Source organism: Rattus norvegicus, chromosome 5, assembly GCF_021556685.1.
Source record: "Rattus norvegicus strain SHRSP/BbbUtx chromosome 5, alternate assembly SHRSP_T2T, whole genome shotgun sequence".
Lineage (NCBI taxonomy): Eukaryota > Metazoa > Chordata > Mammalia > Rodentia > Muridae > Rattus > Rattus norvegicus.
In genome coordinates, this window is record NC_141538.1 from 8,306,592 (window position 1) to 8,329,879 (window position 23,288).

The 23,288-nt window shown below is 44.5% G+C and overlaps 1 protein-coding gene and 1 long non-coding RNA gene across 14 annotated transcripts in view; one reads left to right on the forward strand and one right to left on the reverse strand.

Moving 5' to 3' along the window:
• Nucleotides 1-18,088, forward strand: part of Stau2 (staufen double-stranded RNA binding protein 2) — a 245,859-nt gene extending 227,771 nt beyond the window's left edge. For all 12 annotated transcript variants that reach the window (XM_087660245.1, XM_087660247.1, XM_087660251.1 and 9 more), the window contains 2 exon segments: nt 15,769-15,857; nt 16,964-18,088. In XM_087660245.1, coding sequence (XP_087516371.1) covers nt 15,769-15,857; nt 16,964-17,057 — 183 coding nt within the window. In that variant the 3' untranslated portion in view covers nt 17,058-18,088.
• The window catches only part of LOC102555040 (uncharacterized), a 126,269-nt gene that overhangs the window by 43,983 nt on the left and 58,998 nt on the right, over nt 1-23,288 (reverse strand). For both annotated transcript variants that reach the window (XR_015620596.1, XR_015620597.1), the window contains one exon: nt 12,587-12,705. This is a non-coding gene — a long non-coding RNA (uncharacterized LOC102555040). The remainder of the gene's footprint in view (nt 1-12,586; nt 12,706-23,288) is intronic.

The window sequence follows — 23,288 nt, forward strand, 5'->3', positions numbered from 1 at the left end:
AGACTCCTTGGGGAGTGTCCTTTGTTCCATGTCCCTGAATATCCACACGAGGCCTGCCCCTGCAAGGCTTCTGATTTTCCTGAAGTTCTATGGTCTTACTCACCTGTAACTTTTCATTTTCTCAGTTAATGGGGAAGTCCGGCCCGATTTTGCTTCCTTTTAGTTTTTAGGAGTTCACCAGAAATTCCACCACCCTTTGTCTTCCAGGAAGCCCCTCTTTTCCCTTCCATGGGTCTCCTCCTAGAGAATGAGGGGTCAGGACTTTCTCCTCTGGAAGCTTTCCCTTACGCAGCAGCACAAAGTGGACAAAGTAAGTGCCTGCTCGCAGCATGTGAGTTCTGTATTCTGTAGAGACATCTTCACGCCAACTGGAGTATTAGAACACGGAGCAGCCGTCTTAACAGTCCTGGGCCACTCTCCTGGGCCTTCTTAGCTAGCTAGGCAGCCACTTCTAGCAAGAACGAGAAGGCATTAGCTCCAGACCACTGTTAATGCTGTGCGTATGAAGACAAGGAAGTCCCAGGTTTGCCCTGATTGAGAGACATAAATGTTAACCTGGGAAATGCATGCAGACTGGTGGGCAGGAACGCACAATGCTGCTCACTACTTTCGCACCTGCTGGGCTACCGTACTCAACGTCCCATGGCGTTAAGCATGGGCATGCCACAAAGGTTCTGGACGGTGGATATGCCGACTTTCATCCGCATTCACAGTCCTACACTATACACCATCCTCTACCTCATTTTTCATTCTGTATGGAGTCGGCCATAATGCCAGACAGAAGGGCAGAGCCACATGACAGACTAAAACACTGGGGGCCACTCCCGGGAGCACCAATGTGGACCTCAGGCAGTTAGCTTCCGTTGGCAGTTGCACAGGGCATGGCGTTTACAAGTTTAGCCTTGCTTTCCCACACAGAAAGTCTCCACAGAGTAGTGCCCAGTTTCCTTTGGGACTCGTCCCAGATCGCGTCTGATACCGTGAGTGCCACTCGATTTTGGAAGTCAAGGTATTACCTGTGCAATTGTTTGCATGCATTCACGGATTTTCCCCTTTGAAATATCATCCTGCTCTTACTTGGCTTACAAAGAACTGAGGCCCCACATTGTCAAATTCCAAATAGCTTCTTGCTTTTAGAAACCACCCCCTCGTCAGCAAATTCTTTGAGCCTTTTGATAACTTAATTCATAACCTCTCCACATATTTATCCAATGAGGCAGGTTTTAATTCTGGCACCATTCCCCGCCCCCTTTTCCTTTTGCACTTTGATGCTACCAGATGCTGCCGGCAAGACATTTGCAATATGACTGACTACAGTCCAATAAGACTACAGTCCAATATGACTACAGTCCAATAAGACTACAGTCCAATAAGACTACAGTCCAATAAGACTACAGTCCAATATGACTACAGTCCAATAAGACTACAGTCCAATATGACTACAGTCCAATAAGACTACAGTCCAATAAGACTACAGTCCAATAAGACTACAGTCCAATAAGACTACAGTCCGTTTCAGCATACAGTTCCACCCAGCTCAATGCCAGGCATTTGTTAGTTTGCCTGAGTTAAAACTTTGATTTGAAATTCCTGTTGGAATGTCTTCCATTTCACTTTGCCCCCACAGTTCCATGCCTATCAGGGACACCTACTTCTAGCTATTGTGTCTCCTGAAACAATCAACTGCCCAGAGTGGAATTTGACACAGTATCTTCAGAAAAATCCTACTTTGGAAAGGGAATGTACCCTGTTGGGGAGGACTGGCCTGTCAGGAGACATCAGGGGACTGCCAGTTGCTGTGCATACAGCTTAACATAGATTAGGATGCCACCATTGACAGGGCATAAATCCTTACACTGCAGTCCAACATCTTAGTTTTGCACAAAAGCAATTAGAGAACACCATGTTTGCATATGTTAGCCCGTGTCTATTCTAGTGGAGTCTAGGGGGTCTGGTTGGTTGATATTGTGTTCTTTTTAAGGGGTTGCAAACTCCTTCAGCTCCTTTAGTCCCTTCTCTAATTCCTCCATTGGGGACCTCATTCTCAGTTCAAAGGTTTGTCAGGCTCTGGCTGAATCTCTCAGGAAACAGCTATATCAGGCTCCTGTCAGCATGTTCTTCTTGGCATCAGCAATATTGTCTAGGTTTGGTGGCTGTATATGGTATGGATCTGCAGTAGGACAGTCTCTGGATGGCCTTTCCTTCAGTCTCTGCTCCACACTATGTCCCCATATTTCCTCCTGTATTTCTGTTCCCCCTTCTAAGAAGGACTGAAGCATCGCACTTTGGTTGTCCTTTTTCTTGAGCTTCATGTGATCTGTGAATTTTATCTTGGGTATTCTGAGGTTTTGGGCTAATAACCACTTATCAGTGAGTACATATCATGTATGTTCTTTTGTGACTGGGTTACCTCACTCACTATATTTTCTAGTTCCATCCATTTGCCTATGAATTTCATGAAGTCATTGTTTTGATAGCTGAGTAGTACTCCATTGTGTAGATGTACCACATTTTCTGTATCCATTCCTCTGTTGAAGGGCATCTGGGCTCTTTCCAGCTTCTGGCTATTATGAATAAGGCTGCTATGAACATAGTGGAGCACGTGTCTTTGTTATATATTGGAATGTCTTTTGGGTATATGCCCAGGAGTGATATGGCTGGGTCCTCAGGTAGTACTATGTCCAATTTTCTGAGGAACCTCCAGACTGATATCCACAGTGGTTGTACCAGTTTGCAGTCCCACCAACAATGGAGGAGTGTTCCTCTTTCTCCACATCGTCGACAGTGTTAATAAAGGTGTTTTAAGGAAACCAAAGCAGCAGCTTTCCTTTGACATGACATCCATTGGTAACTGCTTTTAGTAAAGAATCCAAACTTATCAAACCAAGTGTCGTACCTCGGCAGTGTGCTTTCTTCCAGTTGTAATTTAAAAAAATAAGTCATTTTACTTCTTGAATTTTACTGTCATTGAATTTTACTTTGCATTTGTGTGGATCAGAAAAGAAATAAAGATAAGAACAGCTAGGAAAATATATAAGGTAATTGCAATTAAATTTCTTCCAAATTTGCAATAGTATAATTGCCATACGGTTAGTTTACCTCATGGACAGCCTGATCTTCTTGCTTTTCATCTGAAAGCCCCACATTCAACCACTACCCACTGCAGTTGAGTAACCAGCAGTTTGTCATAAAGTAAACTGTGCCTTTTGTGTGTCAATAAAAAGGAAACCCTCGCTCTCTATTTTCCTCATGAGTCTAAGCGTTAGTAAGATTGTACAAGACAGGTAGTTATGGGCCGGCTAGGCACACTTGGATGTAGGTGCTGCTCTGACACACCCCTTCCTTCTTTAGTCATTTAACCAGCCCCTGTTGAAAGTCTAGTCTCCTTGTCTATGGATCAAAAGTGAGTATAGCACAGTCAGTTCTAATGTGACACACAGATGATAAGAAAGGAAGGAAATGGTTAAATACATGATAAAACTTAGGGACATTTTTTGCCGAAATTTAGGCAGCTTGAGGAGAAGAGACATGGGTTGAAGAGGACACTGGAGAGAGGACTGAAATAGAAGGGATGTGGAAGTATGTCAGGATAATTACATGAGAATCTACAAGGAGAAGTGAACGAAGGAGAGGCTGCTGTGCTGGAGCCCATGGTGGGTGCTCATATATGGTGAGCTGCAGGTAGGACACACACTCATGGTCATAGTGAGGGATTGGGAGTTGTTCTAAAAGAAATGAGAAGTGCCTAGAACGTTCTGAGCAAGGTAGTAAGCCAGCCTTGTTTGTATTTTAGCCATACACATAGGCTATGCTTTAGCTCAAAAGGGGAGACCAGGAAAGCTAGAGAGATGCCACATGTCCCCAGAAGCTGACAGCTCTGTATGCTGACAGAAGCTAGACAGGTGGCATGTGCTGGATTCTGTAGGGATGTTGGAAAAGAACCAACTGAGCTGGTTAGTAGACAGGTGGAGAAAGTGGCAGAGAGGTGGGAGTAAGGCTGAACCCTGGGGGCTTTATCTGGTTGAGTGAGGTGCCATTTCTAGAAACAGAGTGGGGTGGGGTTGGGAATGGACACTTCAGTTTTGTGAAGGATTGACATGCCACATATTATGGAAATCCACCAGGCATGTGAATGCTGAGGCCAGAGGCCAGGCTAGAAATAGGAATGTGAGCTCTCCACATTTGTCACCAGCCCCAGTAAAATCACCTTCAGAGAGTGTATCTATCACCTTGGTAGAGGAGATAAGAGAGCCAAGAACAAGGAAACACCAACTCTGCCAGAGACTGACAGGGATGAAAAAGGGAAAAGCAAGAATACAGAAAGTCCCAGGAGCAAGCAAAATCTAGCATTTCATCTTTAAGAAAAAAATAAGTCACCAATTGACATATTCATTCATAGGTTTTGGTTAACCCTGTGACAAGCTGGTCCCCATGTGCTTGGGTGCTCAGTCTACAGAGGATCCAAAGGAGCTACACACATCCATCTATGCTAAAGGACCACTGCTGAGTCAGCGCTGCTTACCCCAAATCTACCTGCCTAGACCAGTCTGGTAGCCTTTGCTACCACTCTGCACCTTCTCAAGTCACCACACCCCAAGTGACCATTGCAAGGAGACCATAAACATAGAAAGGGAGTGGATCACAGAGAGAGACCTGTGTTCTCACAGGGCTCTGTTTTTTGGTCTGGTCATGCTACACTGAGCACTCAGATGAGAGTCTCTTACAGGCTTGAGAAGTCAGTGCCAGAGCCAGACTGCTTCGGTCTAAGTTCCAGATCTACTTGGAACAGTCGTGTGACCTTTTGGTTATCTCATCTACAGTCTCTGCAACTAGGGAAGAAGTTGCATTGTTTGGCTATAGATGAAGATTTCATAAGTTTGGAAGCAAGAAGTCCTTAGCATTAAGCAAGTGCCTCATCAGCTTCTCGAACGAGATCATTTAGTAGTTCAAGTTTTTACCTGCCCAAGATCATGGCTGTTCAGTCCAAGTCTGTTCAGCTGTAAATTCCACTTTACAGGATTACAGGAGCTGGCTCAACTGCACAGCATTTGTATGCAGTTAGGTGGGTGCTGGACTAGATTCCATGAGTCCACATTTGCCACTTAGGCACACATCTGAGTTCACTGAAGTCTCTTGGGAGATGTCATTAATCATGCTGGGAGTCTCGATAGATGCTGTGGTCATTCTCTCTCTCTCTCTCTCTCTCTCTCTCTCTCTCTCTCTCTCTCTCTCTCACACACACACACACACACACACACACACTACTTATTTGTGTGTAATATTGTCATGGTGTATGTGTGGAGGTCAGAGGACAATTTGCAGGACTTAGTTCTCCTGCCTTCTACCATATAGGTTAATGGGGACTGAACTCAAGACATCAGGTTCAAGCATCTTTACCTGCTGAGCCATCTCGCTGACCCAGCATTTTCTTTAACTTGGAGAATCAGTTTAACATTTATCAACACTGCTTATACATTGCAGAACCCTCCAAAGACTCTAAACTTCCCATCAGCGAAGTTCTACACTAGAATGGTTTCCTCATTCTCATTTCCTCAATGGGGATGCTGAGGGAGAGGAGGCATGAGATGGACACTTTCTTACAAGCTCAGCCCTCTCCATGAGAACTCAGCACACTGTATTCATACTGCTGTCACCTCACCAGTAACCCTCATCCAACTGCAGGAGTACTTGGGCTCTCCATGGGGGTGGCCTTATCTTTGTGAGCAGAAAAGGGAGAGACAGCTGCCTGCCCTCTGGCTGATGTGTGCACAGGACCAGGCCTCACTGGGGCTTCTCTCAGGGTCCTACCCTCCTGGACACAAGGCTTCTTCCTTTCTGGATTCCCTATTCTTTGTGTGGAGTCTGACCCTCAGCTTGGCCTAATCTTTCCTACCACAAGGCTCCTCCTTTCGGCATGGTAGGTTCAACACTGCCCCAGCACACACCTGGCTCCCAGCCCTTGTTTATGCTCCCAGCTTCGGACTGGGCTGGAAGGGCTCTCTCTCTCTCTCTCTCTCTCTCTCTCTCTCTCTCTCTCTCTCTCTCTCTCTCTCTTCCTCCAAGCAGCCCATTTAGCTTTTGCTCTTTCTTGGTGTCACCTTGCCTACCCTTCACTACTGTACTGGTCGGATCACAGGGCCACTGTTTGCATGCCTTACTCCTGACTTAAGAGTATGATGGTGTGGGTTTTCCTAGTACTGAGCATAGCACTGGGTTCTCAATAGATATTTGTTCAATGAATAGTCACACCTAGAGGTGAGTCACTCAGACCAAGGCCTTTTCTCAAGGGAATAATGCTGAACTGTGACAAGGACTTCGAGCCACATAGACAAGGGTATGTGATGGGTGTGGGCATCAGAGGAGACCTCCCCATACTGAAACCTAGGAGCTGGCAAATGGCTGGCTGTCAGAAGAATGGCTAGAGGCACCCGCTGGGGAAGGTACCTATCCCGGGAGGCACAGAGTGGGGTCGGGTACAGGGAGGAATAAGGAAAAAGGCCTAGAGGAAAACATTCAATTATGCCCTAAAGGAAAGAGGCCATTAAAGAATCAAGGTGGACTAAGGGCTAAGGGCGACATAAAGATTGGCTTGGGGAGGTCTGGCTTGTAGGAGGGAGGCTCTTTCGCCCTGTTCTTCAGGCCACACCTCCTTCTGTGCAGGCATCTTAGGGTTTCAAGGTCTCCTTCACAGAATCAGCACCAACTTGGGTGCAGGAGAGATCAATGTGACTTGCAGTCCTTTCTAAAGTGTCTTATTTGTCTTCTGTGACTACTATGGCAGTTACAGGCTTGGTAGCTCATAGTGTAGTTGGTATACACTAGCTTATGAAGGCTACACTCAATCTATTTCCTTGCCTCCCAGCTTCTAGACGCTGCCTTTTCCCCCCTTTTGTTCCTGGTCGGTGACGTCACCTCATCTTACCACAGCTGGGAATGGTTCTCTAATTGAAGAGCTCATGTGACTAGATTGGGCCCACCTGCATAATTCAAGCTAAGCATATGGTTTCAAGGTCCTTAACTAATCCCACCTGCAAGGCCCTTTTCACCAGACAAATTTAGATCCAGGTACCGTGAGGTCATGGGCAGCATGGTTCTGTTACCATAGGACTCCCAGGACTTAGGAGACTGGTCAGTTGAATACTCCATAAAGACTAGAGATTTAAGATGATATCTTTCAGACTGCCAAGGAAACTTTAATGTGGGCTTATATGGCATAAATGTTTATTTTTAGTATTGTTAGGTGTGAAGTCACAGGATGTTATTCTAGGATTTCTGTACAAAGAACAATAAAAAGTCAGTGAGCTTGAAAATTTAAGAAAAACATGAAAGGCACATGGAGAGACGGAGAGAGGAAGAGAGAGAGAGAGAGAGAGAGAGAGAGAGAGAGAGAGAGAGAGAGAGAGACTGTCTTTCTCAATAGTCTATTGCTGTGAAGAGACACCATTTCCAAGGCAACTCTTATAAAAGAAAGCATTTAAATGGGGACTTGCTCACAGTTTCAGAGGGTTAGTACATGATCATCATGGCGAGAAACAGACAAGTGTGGTGCTTTGGGCAATAGCTAAGAGGTTTACATCCTAATCTACAGGCAGCAGGCAGGAAGGGAGAGGGAGGGGAAGGGGAGAGAGAGAGGAAGAAGAAGAGAGGAAACAGGGAGACAAACAGAAAAAGAGAGAGAGCTGTTTTGAAACTACAAAGCCCATCCCCAGTGACACACCAATAAAGTGATATTTCCTAATTCTTTCCAAATGACATTTAAATATATAAGTGTGTGTGTATGTATATATAATGTGTGTATGTATATATATATGTGTGTGTGTAATGTAATATATGTATATACATGACTGAAGAGAAAGCTTATTCATTTAAATATCATTTAAGTAGGAGTTGAGGGGTCTTCAACTTGCAGATAAAGATTAGGTAATTCATATGAGGACACCCAGGTAGTCCGCAGTAGAGCTGGAATTTTAGTCTAGAGCTGACATATACTATATTATTTACCTTTTCTTCACTGCAACAATCAACTTACAGACAACCTAGAAAGAGAGAAGGTGTATCTGGGTTCATAGTTTTGGATCTTTCAGTCCGTAATTCACTAGCTCTGATGCTTGGGGCCTGTGGCAAAGCAGCATATCAGAACAGGTAGACCCAAACTGCTCACCTTGTAGCCAAGGAATGAAAAAGAAGAGGAGGGAGAGTTCCCACAGGCCCTATGGTCGGCGTGACCTGCAATGTCCTAACTACCTCCCACTAGGGAATGGGTGGGGTGTCTTGCAGATTCCTGAGATGCTCTTTTACAAAGCCAGCTGTGGTGGCACAAACTTTTGATACCAGCACTCAGGGAGGCAGAGACAGCTGGGTCTCTGAGAGTTCCAGGCTAGCCTGGTGTACATAGTGAGAACCTATCTCAGAATAACAGTACACAAACAAAACAAAACAAAGGGGACTTTGTATTAAATAATAAAAATAATTGAAGCAAGACAAAACAGAAATAATCATGGGGAAACAGGAAAACGTGGCCATGCAGATGCAGCCACTCAGGTGTTCAGAGCACATGAAAAGTATCCTTCAGTCAGCTCCACACCAAGCTCAGCTCCGCGCCGTCAAGGCCAGCTACTTGGACTCCCCATTCTGACATCCTAACCACATGAACATAGGTGATGGCCAAGTCTCTACTTAAAATGCTTATCTTTAAAGTAATTCCCCAGATTCTGGAGTCTAAATACCTGTTTTAGGAGACTATTGGAAATCTGCATGACTCTGATCATCTACCCTTTAATTATTTTTTCCATAACAAGTAATTTTCACCTTAGCGTGCAGACAGACATTCCTTCTCTTCAAGGGCAAGCCATCTTCTAAAGTGCCAATTTTATGGAAATCACCTGAGCTGATAGGTTTGCAGAAGCATAAATGAAAAGCACGTGCTGGAACGGAATGGTTGGCGGGCAGGGCAGCAAGCACGTTAATTGAAGCTCAGTGTAATCCTTTTTTATATAAAAGTCACATCTGAAATAGAGGAGACCAAAGGGCCTACCTCAGTGTGATACAGTCAGAAACACGTCTGTTTGGGCATCTTTATATTTACTGAAGGACATTCTGGTTTGTCGGCCGGTCGATTGGTTGGTTGTTGGTTGGTTGTTGGTTGGTTGTTGGTTGGTTGTTGGTTGGTTGTTGGTTGGTTGTTGGTTGGTTGGTTGTTAGTTGCTTGGTTGGTTGTTGGTTGGTTAGTTGTTGGTTGGTTGGTTGGTTGGATGGTTGGTTGTTGGTTGGTTGGTTGTTGGTTGGTTGGTTAGTTGTTAGTTGGTTGGTTGGTTGGTTGGTTAGTTGTTGGTTGGTTGGTTAGTTGTTGGTTGGTTGGTTGGTTGGATGGTTGGTTGGTTTGTTCATTTGTTCCAGTTAGGAGAGTCTTCCTCTGAGGATGTTTGCTTTTTAAAAAGCTATCATTTCCTTCTGACAGGAGCCTGATTTAATTAGCTGTGGGCTTTCTGAACAGAATACTGCAGTTAGCTCTGTCCTCCACCCGCAAGAGCTCACCAGGAACTGGCATTTTGGGAGGAAAGACAAAACAAAACAAACCCAGAGTGGTACTTGAATATGAAGGCCACATTTGGGTGTGTGGTTTTTACTGACTTTGATTGGAGTAGCCTGTTTCTGGGAATTAGGATGGGAGTTGGTGGGAAAAAGGACAGAAGCAAAGGAAATAAAAGCATCCACTGGGCATCTTGTTCAAAGCTGCAGGAGCAACTGCTATGGGAAAGGGATGAGTTAAAATTCACATTTCTCTCATAAAGACCACTGTCATCTCTTAACAAGTGTCCATCTCTGGTACCCTGTCAGTGCATGCTGAGCCCCAGAGAAGGAAGCAGGAAGAGTAAGTGCTGGTGTCAACATTTGTTAATTGACAAGAGGAGAGTTAAAGATAGCAAAAGAGACTGGAAAGATACATCTCCCTTCTGGCTTGTGCACACACACACACACCCTATGAGTCTAGCAAGTAGGCATGGAAAATAATCTCATTGGCATCATGTTTCCAGCATTGCTATAACAACATCCAAAACAGGGTACATATAAAATGGTAGCAACAGCTATTCTAGGACTGTGGGGCTTTACTCACAAAACAATTGTAAAACCTTTTGGGAACAAAAATATTTCTGTGTATCTATGCAGATGTTTTCCTCTAATGGAAGCATGTGCATGCGTGTGCACACATGCACCCCAACACAGTATTTACCACTCGTGTACTTCACTTACCTACACACCACTACAACATCTCCCTCCCCCCCCACACACGCACGTAGGGATGAGAAGAGCCTTTTCTTTTCTTTTCCTGTTTTTTAAGGCACAGAACAGGTTCATTCACATAAAGCGGAGGTTTGAAAGTGTAGCTGGTAGGTTGTGGTCACATCCATTAGACGCCGAGTATGTTTGTTTTGATTTGCTAGAAAAACATTTTCTGACCTTGGAGATGAAATCATTGAGTTGTCTGTTTGTTTATGGACGAAGACTTATGGAGGGCTCTGGTCCTTATGTTAGTGTATCTTTGACATTCCGGAATCCACAGTGAGTGGGAAGTCCCCCAGTTGGGTGAACATCATCCAGGATGTGCCTCATTAAGGACCCAGAGTCAGTTCTTCCCACGACTCCCCAAGAGTAGTTTACAAGTATCACATAGCAGATCATTCATGCTGAGAGGGTGGGCTGCCGACGAGGAGACGGACATCTTGTTATCTACTGACTCTCAGTAAGGACACAATTTAGCACAATTTGGCCTCTTCATCAGGCTTGATGATGAAGCCCAAATAAGGGTTGATTTCTCTCCCCCCATTCAAGGTGTCCTCCAGTGTTATATATCATGTTTATAATATATTTGAAAGTTTTAAAAGCAGCTACCTCCAATAAGTTAACAATACATTCAGTTGAAATTGTTAAACTGTGAGGATTTTGTTGATTTTATCAACCTCTGGACAAATTCTGGAAGTGTTTAAACATGTTTGTGGACTACTCAATTTTATAATTAGCTCGTAAAGCCACACCACTATCCATTATTCTCTGAAGTAATCGATTCAGTGCAAAAGCACAGTTTGCTTGTTGAGCTCAGCATGAAGCGAGGCTTGCTGAGCGGTGTGGCTTTTCAAGCGCTGTTCATGAACTGACTCTAGAGACACTTTGCTGTAGAAACAGAAGCTCTCCTGTCTCCTTCCATGGATTTCTGTAAACTGTAAATCTCATTTCTTGGAAAAGAGTGGATGATGAGTTGGGTGGGGGCGAGGCGGGGCAGGGCACAGTGGAACCTTGTGGGTGACTGAACACTGGAGTGGCTGAGACAAGATGGTTGGCAGTTTGAGACCAATCTGGGGCTAGATTGCAGGGTTCAGCCTAGCTCGGGTGAAACGGTGAGACACTATCTCGAAAGTAAACAAATACATTATTAAACAAAAGTGAAGATAATGGCAGGAAAGCCCTGCTCTGTGCCCACAGAGAATGTCACAAAAATTCAGGAAGAAGCAGCTTTGAGAGTGTTCGGTGAGTGTCTGTAAGAAGAGGCACCCGGGGCTGGGGATTTAGCTCAGTGGTAGAGCGCTTACCTAGGAAGCACAAGGCCCTGGGTTCGGTCCCCAGCTCCGGGGGGGGGAAAAAAAAAAAAAAAAAAAAAGAAGAAGAGGCACCCGACTATGCTTCCCTAAGCAGAGTCAGAGCCTGGCTGGCTGCGTATCACCGTCAACCATTGTCCATTCTCCTTGGTAACCCTGGCCTCTTAGTAATACAGTATTTACATCCCACAAGTCCAGCAAAGCCCAAAAGCTTTCTCCCTCTTCTAGGCAAGCATAGGTGAGAAATGAAACAATTTGCTTGTTTGTTTTTCTGGAAAATGAGGAAATTTGTTCCCTTTATAGTGGTAGAAATGGAGAATTAAGTCATCTTATTTGTGGTCCCTGGGTAACTGTAAATGCCAAAATAAGGACTATGGGCATTTTGTGTCATCTCTAACTGTGAATTATGCAGAAATGTCACGTACAGCCTTGGAGAGGAACCTAGGGACTGCAAGAGGACTGCAGTATAGCTGCAGGGTAATACACTTCTTCTCTAAGAATTGGAATAAGTGTACACTCGGTTTAGGCAAACGTGAGAGGGAAGAAGAGAAGCTCAAAGGACGCTGGGTAATGCTGTTGAGAAAAGCAGCACTGGCTGTGGCGCTGAAGACGGACAGTTTGAAGCTCAGAACTGTGGCTAAGAGCTTGGTTTGGGTTCAGATCGCTGCGCTTACCAGCCCAACGACCTGAAGCAGTTACTGAACTCTTTGGGCCTCCTGTTTGCTGATGGGTAAGACCAGCTTCGGGGCTATAATAAGACCTGAGGTCATGCAGGTAAAGGATCCCATCCCATGACTCCAGCCCAATGATGTGCATCGAATGGTAGCTGTTACTGTTTACCCAGACTAAGATAAATTGCCACCTTTGCCCTTTGTAAATCAGAAAGAAATCCTCTCATACTTATAAGCTATTGTCTTCTGGGTTATCAGCAGGCTGTGGGCTGGATGAGCTCACTGGTGAGATAAGAAATGTTACTAGGAAGCCATGAAGCATACCTGTGTAGAGAGGCAGTCACGCAAGAGCTCTGAAAGACCGTTGGTGGCGTGGATCGAGAGAGCACGCTGCCACTCCAGCCTGCAGGGCATTCCTGAAGTGACGACAGGTTGCTGTAGACCTAAATGACACAAGGATAGCATCATCTGGAAGATTTTGCGAGTGCTAAAACACTACCCCTGCTCTCCAAGCCCTGGCCTTCATCTCCCCTGTACCTCTCTTCTGGTGAGAGGTAGATGCCTTGGTTCTGGCCTTAGAGAAGCAGGTAATGTGGCTCCTCGGCTCAGACTATACCGAGTCAGTGTTACCAGAACAAATACTGAAAACAGGCTGTAGGTAGCCTGTACATGACGTTTTTCATGCGAGTTGGGTAGAACGCGTGGCTAGCATAGTGAGGACCAGGGTTTATTCCTGACACTAACCAAAAGTATAAAAATTCGTATTTGTATGTTGTGCTGGTCTTGCGAGTAGAGCAGGACCAAGAGGCCAGGCACTCTTAGGAGTTTCAGGTAGCAAGATCACACTGCACCTTAAAATTCCCTGGCATGTGATGGATTGTCTGCCATCCATGTGTAGGAATGATAAAATGAGCACTCTTGATAGTAATCTGCCTTATTAAGAGATCTGAGCAAGGGATCTGATCATTTGTTCAAAAGTCTTATAGCTACAAAGGCCTCTGCATTCATCAGATCAATGCACAAAGTCTTTTAAAGTCTTTGGAGTGTGGCAGTGTGGGCCTGGCTCTCTGTGCCCTTTATGCCTGCAGGAGACATGGGGAAGCTCACAGTAATGGAACAAGCTGAGGGCAGGACATGCACCCACAAGACTGTGCTCAGCACAGCCAACCAGGTCATCAGGACCACATGGGGTGCCCCAGGTCTCCTAGTCCAATTGAAATGGCTGTCAGATCCCTGTGTAGATCTCTCCATTACAGGAGCATGTAAAGAACTGTCTAAATCTGAGTCTGTAAAGCGTGAGCTTAAGTTTTGAAAGCAGCCACATGTCGCTTATTCCATAAGAGATAGGGAAAGTAAATGAGGAAGAACCAACTCTAGATAAGATGGGGCCTTGAAGCTGCAACATCAAAAAAAAAAAAAAAAAAATTAACCGGACTGCTTGCCAGAAGAGAGGCTGACCCATATGGAAAGGCTTACAAACCAGAGGCTCCTGAACACTTTTGTTGGAATGGAAAACTGCCTGTTTTGGTTGCATTACAACCAATGTGACTTACAAAACAAAACAGGGCAGACTAAAAAGAAGGGAGATAGGGGCTTGGGATTTAGCTCAGTGGTAGAGCGCTTACCTGGGAAGCACAAGGCCCTGGGTTCGATCCCCAGCTCCGAAAAAAAAAGAACCAAAAAAAAAAAAAAAAAAAAAAAAGAAGGGAGATAAATATTTAAGTTCTTTAATATGAAGTTAAAATTAAATTTCTAGTGTTATAACCTTCACAGACATTTACAGCAATTTTATTCACAATCCTCCCGAACTGGAAATAATCTCCAGAGTGAAGGGGTAAAGTAAACTGTGACGAACGCATGCAGAGGAATATTATCCAGCTATGAAGAGAAGTGAACATTGAAAAGACATCAAAAAGCCTGAAACAGGGTACAGAGTAGAGCATTTCAACCCCATGATATTCTGGAAAAGGTGACATTATTGAGGCAGGAAAAAAAAGGAGCTGTCAGAGATTGGGAGGGAGACAGGAATAAACGGGCAGGTCTTGGGATTTTTAGAACAGTGTGTAACTTCCCAATATAATATTGTACTGGTGAGCACATGTTCTTATGCATTTGTCAACATTCAGAAAAGCAGCCAGAGGGGTGCATGCTCACCTGTAATGCCAGCACTGTTAAGTATAGGCAACAAAAACCAGAATTTCAAACTCGTCTTTGGCTATATACGTAGTCTTTGAGACTAGCCTAGTCTACATGATCCTCTATCACAAAAAGTAGAATGAAACAAAGAGGAATCCTAATAAGGATTTCCCAATTTGAACTTAAGCTGATACATTGATTTTGCTGATCAATTACAGCAGACACCCCACAGCAATGTAAGACATCACAGGTAGCAGGGATGGACGGAGGAGTTGGTTACCTGTGTAGGTTACCTGCTCGGTTTTAACTCCTCAAAACCCAGTCCATTAATTTAAAAATTAACCCATCCAAAATAATTTCTACATAAAGAAATTTCAAAGAACTCATATACCTTGTCAGCTATTTGAGAAACCTCATGTGCGAGCTCCTTTTTCAAAGGCTGCTGAGAAAACCCAGATGCCCCAAGTGAGAAGCAGCAGGCCTCGCCAAGGTTCAGACATCCCGGACTGCTGACACCTATCCCAGACTCAACAAAACCCTTCTAATGGGGCTTAGGAAGGGCAGTGGGGGAGGGGGAAAGGAACCAAATTCTTACTCAAAGAATTAACAATTTGGAACATGCACAAGAGTGTCAACAAGTTATGTAGATCTTATCAGCATTGCATTTTTGGTGCCTCCCAGCCATCCAGCCAGGCTCCACCAGCCTGTCAGCACCTACAGCATCCCACGCCTGCGTGGTCCTCTCCACGCCTGCGCGCAGGCCTCTCTATGGCTCCTGAAGCTCTGCTGAGACAGTATTGCCTCCCCAGAGCCCACATGAGCTGGGAGCCTGACTTTCCCTCTCCTGTCAGGGTACCTGCAGTCTGTGCCTGATGCCTGCTCCCCGTTCGGTGGCTTGGTTGGAGCCACGTTTTGAAAAGGGAGCTGAAGGTAGGAGATCCAGTGTCCTTGCATTTCAGGGAAGAGACTATCCAGAGTTTTAACCATGTGAGGAGGAATTAGGCCAAGTCATGACTGAAGGAGCATTTTAAGCTTCTGTATTTGCAGATGGAACTTCGTGATCGTGCAAAGTTATGAATCAGGAAAAGGAAAGGCGCCCCACTGAGGTCTTTTCCCGTCCCCTGACAGTGATCAGAACGCACTGGCGGCTCTGGGTACGGGAGCCCAAGCGTGCTCGTGGACACACACGCTATCATACATACACATCCAGCACACTTAGGCCTTGTTCCACAGAAACCCACATTTTCAAATGTGATTTTGCTTAAGAGCACAGAAAATGATAGCCTTGTGTGTCCTGGCTTACTTTACAGTCACCTGTTCATTTTGTAAAAAAACAGTGAATGCTTCTCCCCGTTTGTTTTCCCTTTTAGGCAGCCTTAAGTGCCTTGAAACAGTTTTCTGAACAAGGACTGGAATCAATTGATGGGGTGGTGAATGTTGAAAACGGCTCTCTTGAAAAGTGAGTACATCCTTGCTCGGGGTTCTTACTTTTATATCTATACAGAACATGAGACATGATAATTGTATGGTTTTTAAACTAGCCAGTCTAAATCTTACAGAATTCTCTGTGCCTCAGTTAAATACTGATGAGTGAAAAGCACATATACAGTCCTAATCAGCCTTCCCAAAGTGTGGACGGTCTAGCCTGTGAGTTGGCCATTGTCTCTGCATTTAATGCCACAGAGGGAGATCATGACAGTCTTGTGGACTGTAGACAGCTGAGAGCTGACAGAGAGCTGTCCTCACTGCATTCTGCCAAGCATTCTCTCACCAACTCAGTTTTTGAGCCAAAAAAAAAAAAATTGCACTCACATTTCATAGTACAACGGAGAGAGAACGGAGTGGGATTGGAGAGCAGCCCCTGCCCCAGTTTTTCCTGCATTTGTTTTTTTGTTTTGTTTTGTTTTTTGTTTTTGTTGCACATTCTGCCTCAGAAAATGGACTGCTAGGAGCTACAGCAAACATGTAAATATAATCATTACTCCCAAAAGGCAGCTTCCAGCTTTTTATGAGATTTGACCAAAGTTGCTAAGGAAGGAACAGAGTTTTGGGTTTCCTTAGAGACCCGATTCATACTAGCAAAGTAGAAAGTCAGTTATATTCACAGTATAGAGTCTAAACATTTTCAAAGCAATAACAATAGCTGGTGTAATCTCAGGGCACACACAGAAGATACCATCAGAATTAAAATTCAAACAGAGAACCTGGAAAGGAAAAAGTAGATATGTTAATTCTGCAGTTAAATGAACATACAGGGGAAAAAAAGCACAAAACAAAGCACATTTGGTCTTTTATATTCAAGATAAGAGGAGCACGAGAAGAAGACATTTGGTAAATAGATATGGTGTTTTAGGTTGTCTATAGATTGGCAACCATTTATAAGCCGATTTAATCAAAACCGTTTCCACGATCTCATCAGCAGACCATCTGAGCATAAATATTGTTGTTTCACTTTAAAATGTCACTTTTGTGGTAACCTTTGAATCCCGTGTGCTGTCTGCTAATAAACATGTCCAGAGATGTGCAGCCCAGACCTCAGCTCTTGTTAATGTATTAATCTTTCAGACAAGCCAAGCATCTGCGGGAGAAAGCGGACAATAACCAGGCAAACCCAGGCTCCATCACTCAGGACTGCAAGAAATCAAAGTCGGTCATCTAGCAGCTCCCAGAACCCATGGCTGCCACTGCGTCCATATAAAGCTGTCAGCACGCACGAGGGTGTCTGTGTTCTAGGAAACGAATGACTAATACCATTATCTGAGTCTGATGTGAAGACAACACTATTCTAACCCAGGAGACAATGTACATGGTACTGCTTATTCAACTGGGGGAAAATAAAACTTTGAGCATTTCCCTTGGAACTTGAGATCAGATCATAACTCATTTGCCCAGAGGCAGCAGAAATCTGATCCACTACTGGAGTTTAAAAATAACAATTAATGAAAAGTGTTAGAAACAAGGCTGCAGTTTTAAAATGACTCACACAGAAGTTGGGTTTGGTTCTGTCCTTACAGTTGCTTTGTCGTGGAGATTGTGGTGTTATACTCTCTCTTGTTTGAAATAATGCTTGACAATTCAGAAATTAACCAATGATGTGCTGTGGAATGTGATGCTTGTCTTCATATAGTCTCACAGTTTCTCTTTTTATTCAGATATTTGTAACCTTCTTCTTGCACAGACACACACACACACACACATACACACACACATATACACACACATATTACTTTAAGGTGCATAGCACAAAGATGTATGCAAATAACTTTTAAATCAGGTCAGATAACTGATTTAAATATAAATAACTAGGAACCAGTAGTTTCCATATATTTCAGGACTTTTAAAAAGACAAAATGAAACAAAACTGAACAGTTGTGGGTTTTGCGCTATGGGATGCCATCAGCCATCGAGGAGGCGTCTTGCCTCTGACCATCAATCCAAGAGTCTACTCTGTCGTGGAAATTGTGCCCACCCCCATCTGTGTGTTGTAACCACTCACTGTTTGCATCGAGTGTCTTTAGTAAATGCCTCTGGACTCGGGACAGTGAGTAGGATCGAGTAGGATCAAATAGATACTGTACATGGTGGGGAATGGAAAGCCTGTGGGAGAAGCTTCTAGCCAACCGCGCTCTGGACCAGCATGTTGGAATCCAGCGTGGGGCAAATGCAGTAAAGATTTGGTCTGTTTCTGTATAAGGTGTTGTTCTTTCATTCCCTTCCTCCCGCCTTTTTAAGTGTCACTGCTGTGAAATCTGTGGGGAAGGTCACCACCCAGCCTCACTGTCCAGCCCAGCCACGGAATTAAAAGTGACTGTATCTGCGAAACTGCAGGTGGCCTGCAGGCCACTGGGGCCTGAGGAGGGCCTGGTCTGGCCAGCCCCTGTCATCTCATTGTTCAGGCTTTCTCCTTATTGATTTGCAAACATTGTGCAATGAGAAAACACTATACAGTCTAACTGCTCGGCCCAACCTGACAATAGGAACAGAATTATGTAAGATTTCACAAGCAAAACCACTACACATCTCGATCTGGCTGACTCACATGCGACTGGAGAATAAACAAGCAGCGCCTTAAGGAAATAACTCCAGGGTTAATGACTCCCATGTGGGGAAGTCCGGTGGTATTAGGAGGGCTGGGTGCCCTTGGAGGAAGTAAGCTTGGTTACATAAGGCTGGGTCCTAGTGAAAAGAACAACACGTTTGTAGAGTTTGGGGATCTCAGGGGTGTTTGTCTGGGCACGGTCCTGCGCAATCACAGACACAGGGGCCCCTAACTCATTCCCTTGGCAGCATGTGGTCCCTTGCTTAGGCACTTGGATGAAGTGAAAGCCCACTTCCTGCAGAGGGGCGGAAGCCATGCACAGTAAACACCACAGTCTTCTACAGCAACACTGAGCTGGGCAGGTCTCTGGGAAGGTGGCAAGCTCAAGGGACACAAATGTCCTTAGTTCTCACCACTCAGGTATCCAAAGCATTTAACCAGGGCTGTCTGACAAGCTGAATCATTTCTAAACCCACAGAGCAGCAGAGATGGTGGGAGATTGGACATTTGCATAAATGTTGGTTCTTCATCCAAAATCCTGCACCTCTACCTTCTAGAACTGCCCGGAAGGATTACTGGAACAGTAATACTTCTGCACAGCTTCTGCCTTCTCTGCCTGTCTCTTTTCCTTTTTCCCCTGTTGAATTACCAATGCAAATGATGGGCGGCCTGCATCCCTGGCAAGGCCCGGTGCAGTGGCTCAGCTCCACAGCCCAGTGTTATATATCATTAGCAGGGAGACCATTAAGTAGATTTATTGAAAGAATGTTTCTTCAGCACAAGGAGATCTTTTTGATGAAAAATGGAACTCATTATTCCTTAAAGGACACAGATTGACTTATCTCCTCTATCAGTTACAGCGTCTGCTCTCAGCTTGTCTCAATCAGCAGAGAGCTTTGTAGTCACTTCCTAGGGCCGAGGCCAATGTGCTTCATGAAAAAGGTTTGTTTTCACATTTTAATTGGAAATATAATAGCGCGCCCTGGAACCCTGACTGTCTTTTCCATTACCACTTGCCAAAGATCAATGGTGAGACACCGCCCATCAGCCATGACCGACATTCCTCTGCTTTCCTGGGGCGACCCTCTAAGAAGCTGTCTGGCATCCTTCTCCCCAGTACGCATTCCCAGTTATGATCCTCTTCCCCACTTAAGGTTTCAACCAATGTTGTACATCATGGAGTGAGAGTAGATGTCTGAAAATTTTAACCTTGGGCCTAGGGGTTGGCTTGTTCAGTAAAATGCCTGCCATGCAGGTGTAAAGATCCAAGTTCTGGTTACCAGCACCCATGGAAAAGTCAGTGGGGTGGCATGCTTCTGTCACACACACACGCGCACACACACACTCACACACACACACACGCACACACACACACACACACTCACACACACACTCACACACACACACACACACACACACACTCACACACACAGGGTCAGGGGAGGAAGGGAAGGAGAGACAAAGAAAAGACTGACTTACTTATTACCCAGAGGCTCCCAGGATGCCTTGGTGACTTTGGGAAGGGTGCAGACCTATGTACTGTGTTTAAATCCTGATGAGGTGAGGACGGTAGCTGCCCAGAGCCTGCTCTGTATCTTTCCTTTTCCAGGTTGGCCCTGAGCTCATGAACCTCCTCTTCGAGCCTTGTACATGCTGAAATTCTAGGCGTGTGCCATCACACCTACATTTCTAGACATGCATCTTATCTCACATAAACGGCTTCCATTTACCCCCATGCACGTTCATTAGAGTGAACACTCTTTAACCTCATCAGTGTTCAAACCTTTTCAGTCTTCTGCCTGAAACGATATGTAATCCAATAAGTACTCAATATAGAAAGTTGGATATTTAACATAGTAAGCACTCAGAAAATGTTGACTGGATAAATAATGGGTATGCCTGCCTCAAGAGGATTCCTCCCTGACTGTGTGTATGACGACCTGGACAGAGAAGTCTGGCCTGCTTGGATATAGCCTCTCGCCTAAGAGAAGAAACTAATTGTCTTAACATGTAACCTTGTTGAAGTCATGTAACATTGTCAGCCTTCAGCTTTCCTTCTCAAACCTGGCGCTAAGAAGATGGAGGAGCGAGTAGAACTGTTGAGAATGTGAGCATGGGGCCCGAGCAGATAGCCTAGAGGTAAAGGGCACCTGACACAAGTCTGGTGACACGAGTTCAATCCTCAGAACCACCAGGTAGAAGGCGAGAACTGACTCCTGAAGGCTGTCCTCTAATCTCTTCTCATGCACTAACAGATGTGTGCACACTCATACACCATAATAAATACATAGAGAGCAATACACAAGCAATCATAAGTGTGCACACATAAAAATAAATATAGCGTTTCAGCCCATTAATGGATATTAGAGGAAGAACAACAGTTTATTGACCTACTCTAGAGACCTGGTTTCAGACATTGAATGAACCTTCTGCATCTCATTTTCATATGCATAAAATGATGACACACACACCCAGAACACTGAAGCTCTAAACTTCTCTTCCACAGTCACTAAAATTCAGTGGAAGTCTCCAATGGTTTTATCAAACACTTGAGAGGATTCTTCCCACTACAGTTAGGAAAGGCAAATAAAACCAGGCATGGGAGATTTGGTACAAAGCCAGAGGTTGTTTCACAGAACCTAAGTGCAGAAATCCAGTGCCAACTGGAGCCAGGAAGTAGAAGGTTGGGTGGAAACTAGGAAGCTCACCGCCTCTCTCGGTCCCCCTACAGTCTCCCTAAACCAGCTCCTGCTTCCTATGTACACACATGGGAAAGCACAGCCAGCACAGAATCCCAGTACACAGACACCTGAGGAAACACCATCTTTCTCTTCTGACTTCATTCTTGAGTCTTAGGGAAGCTGCTACCTGGCTGGCCCACCCTGGACCAGAAGAGTACACTGGTTTACATTGTACCACTATGACTGCCCCCCTAGGTGGAGTAGTCATTTGAGAAGACAAACACTGCTTAGGGTTGCAACCCAACAGATAGCAGTCTCTTGGCTACCTGCCACACTTCCTGGGGAGGTAAGGCACTTTTTAATCATGTGCTAGTCCTTACTCTCAAGGTAGTTGACAGGGAAGCTTAAATAATTGAATACCATTCTCCCAAATGTCACAGACAGCTTTTAAGTTTGTCAGGACTGCACTGCTTTGCTTGGTTGTGTTTAATCCTTTCAGTCTTCGGTGTCAAGCCTCTTGTGAACTGCAGAAGTATCCTGAATGATTCATAAAACTACCTAGAGCAAAAAAGGATAACATTTCCAGGGATCTTAAAACAGCATATTTTAAATAACCTCCTTCCCTCCGCTAGAACAATAATAAGGCAAGGCAGTAGCAATGTCCTCCACCCAGGTCTCTCACATCAGAAAATTCGAGGCAATTCCTCTGCCTTTGTTATCCTGAGAGGTTTGATAGAAGAGAAGTTTGAATTCATAATGGAGAGGGGTAGACACAGAGACCATCTTGGTTTTTTTTCCTTGCAAACTTTACTCAGGGGGGTTCAGACAAAGGAAGAGCCTTGGTTGCTTGGGTGAGGAGTAGACAGACAATAGATAGAATCAGAAATTTGGATTGCAAACTAAAGTGCCTGCCTTGGAGAAGAATGAGGAAATGTGCTACTCTGGAGGAGGGCACTGATGACAATAGATGAGTCTGTCTTCTCACCAGCTTCAGGAATGAACAGTTTTGTTGTTCTTAAAATCTCCCTTTTCCTCTTGAGCCTTCCCTAAACCTCCCACATAAAGTCATTTTCCAGAAGGATCCTCAGCCACTGGCCATACCTCATTCTTGAGCACAGAGCAAAGAATAAAGTCTGCTTCATCAACTCAATGTGACTTAAGAGCTTAAGTAACCTCCAGAGAGAGCCTCATTCTGAATCTCTGAGAGTAGGAAAAGGAGAGGTCAGGGGCTTCCACAGCTGCCCAATCTAATACACTGTAGTCCTTTATGATTAGCTCACCTACAGCTACAATGTTAATGAAGCTGTGGGAAGACTTAAGCCAATAATCACAAATGTAGTACTGAAAAGACAATCTACCCTCTATGCCTGCTTTTCTTAACATAATGCTTACCTTGGCCACCTGTAACCAAGATGCTGTAGGAATCCATTTTGCTTGTTTTTCCTCTGAGGGGTAAAATCCTTGTGAACACTGAGGTTTTCTCAGCGTGGACCTCCATATCACCATACCTCCAACCTGTCCAACTGTTGGCTTGATTCTTCTCCATTCACCACCAAAGAAGCAGCTCTGAATGTTGCTAAGAGTTGGGGGTCTGAGACGTGCATAGTAGCACCTGCCCATAATTGCACTTGAGAGGCAGAGCAAGGAGGATCTCTAGGAATACGAGTTCAAGACCAGCCTGGTCTACAAAGTGAGTTCCAGGCCAGCCAGGAACTGTTACACAGAGAAATCCTGTCTTGAAAAATCAAAAAGAAAAAAAATGGGGATGTGGGGTACAACTCCTGGCACCCTTTTCAGGCAGCTCAATTGTCGGTAACTTCAACTCTTCTGGCCTCTGCAGGCACCTGTACTCACATGCACATAATAAAAAATAAATAAAATCAGAGTGGAGTTGGAAGGTTGGGATCAGATTACCAGTGTATTCAATTCTTGGCTTTCCCACTCCGCCTCTAGATGTGTAAGGTAAGCTTAACTTTCCTCAGCTATAAAATCAAGGTAGTAGGGAAGTTATATAGATTAAATAAATTAATTCTGTGAGTCAATACATCTAAAGTGTTTTGTGCTATATGTGGCACAGAGTAAGCACTCATAAACATGACTTATGATTGACCAAAAGACATCAATGAATTAATCAATAAATATTGATCAACTACTGTGTAAATTATAATTA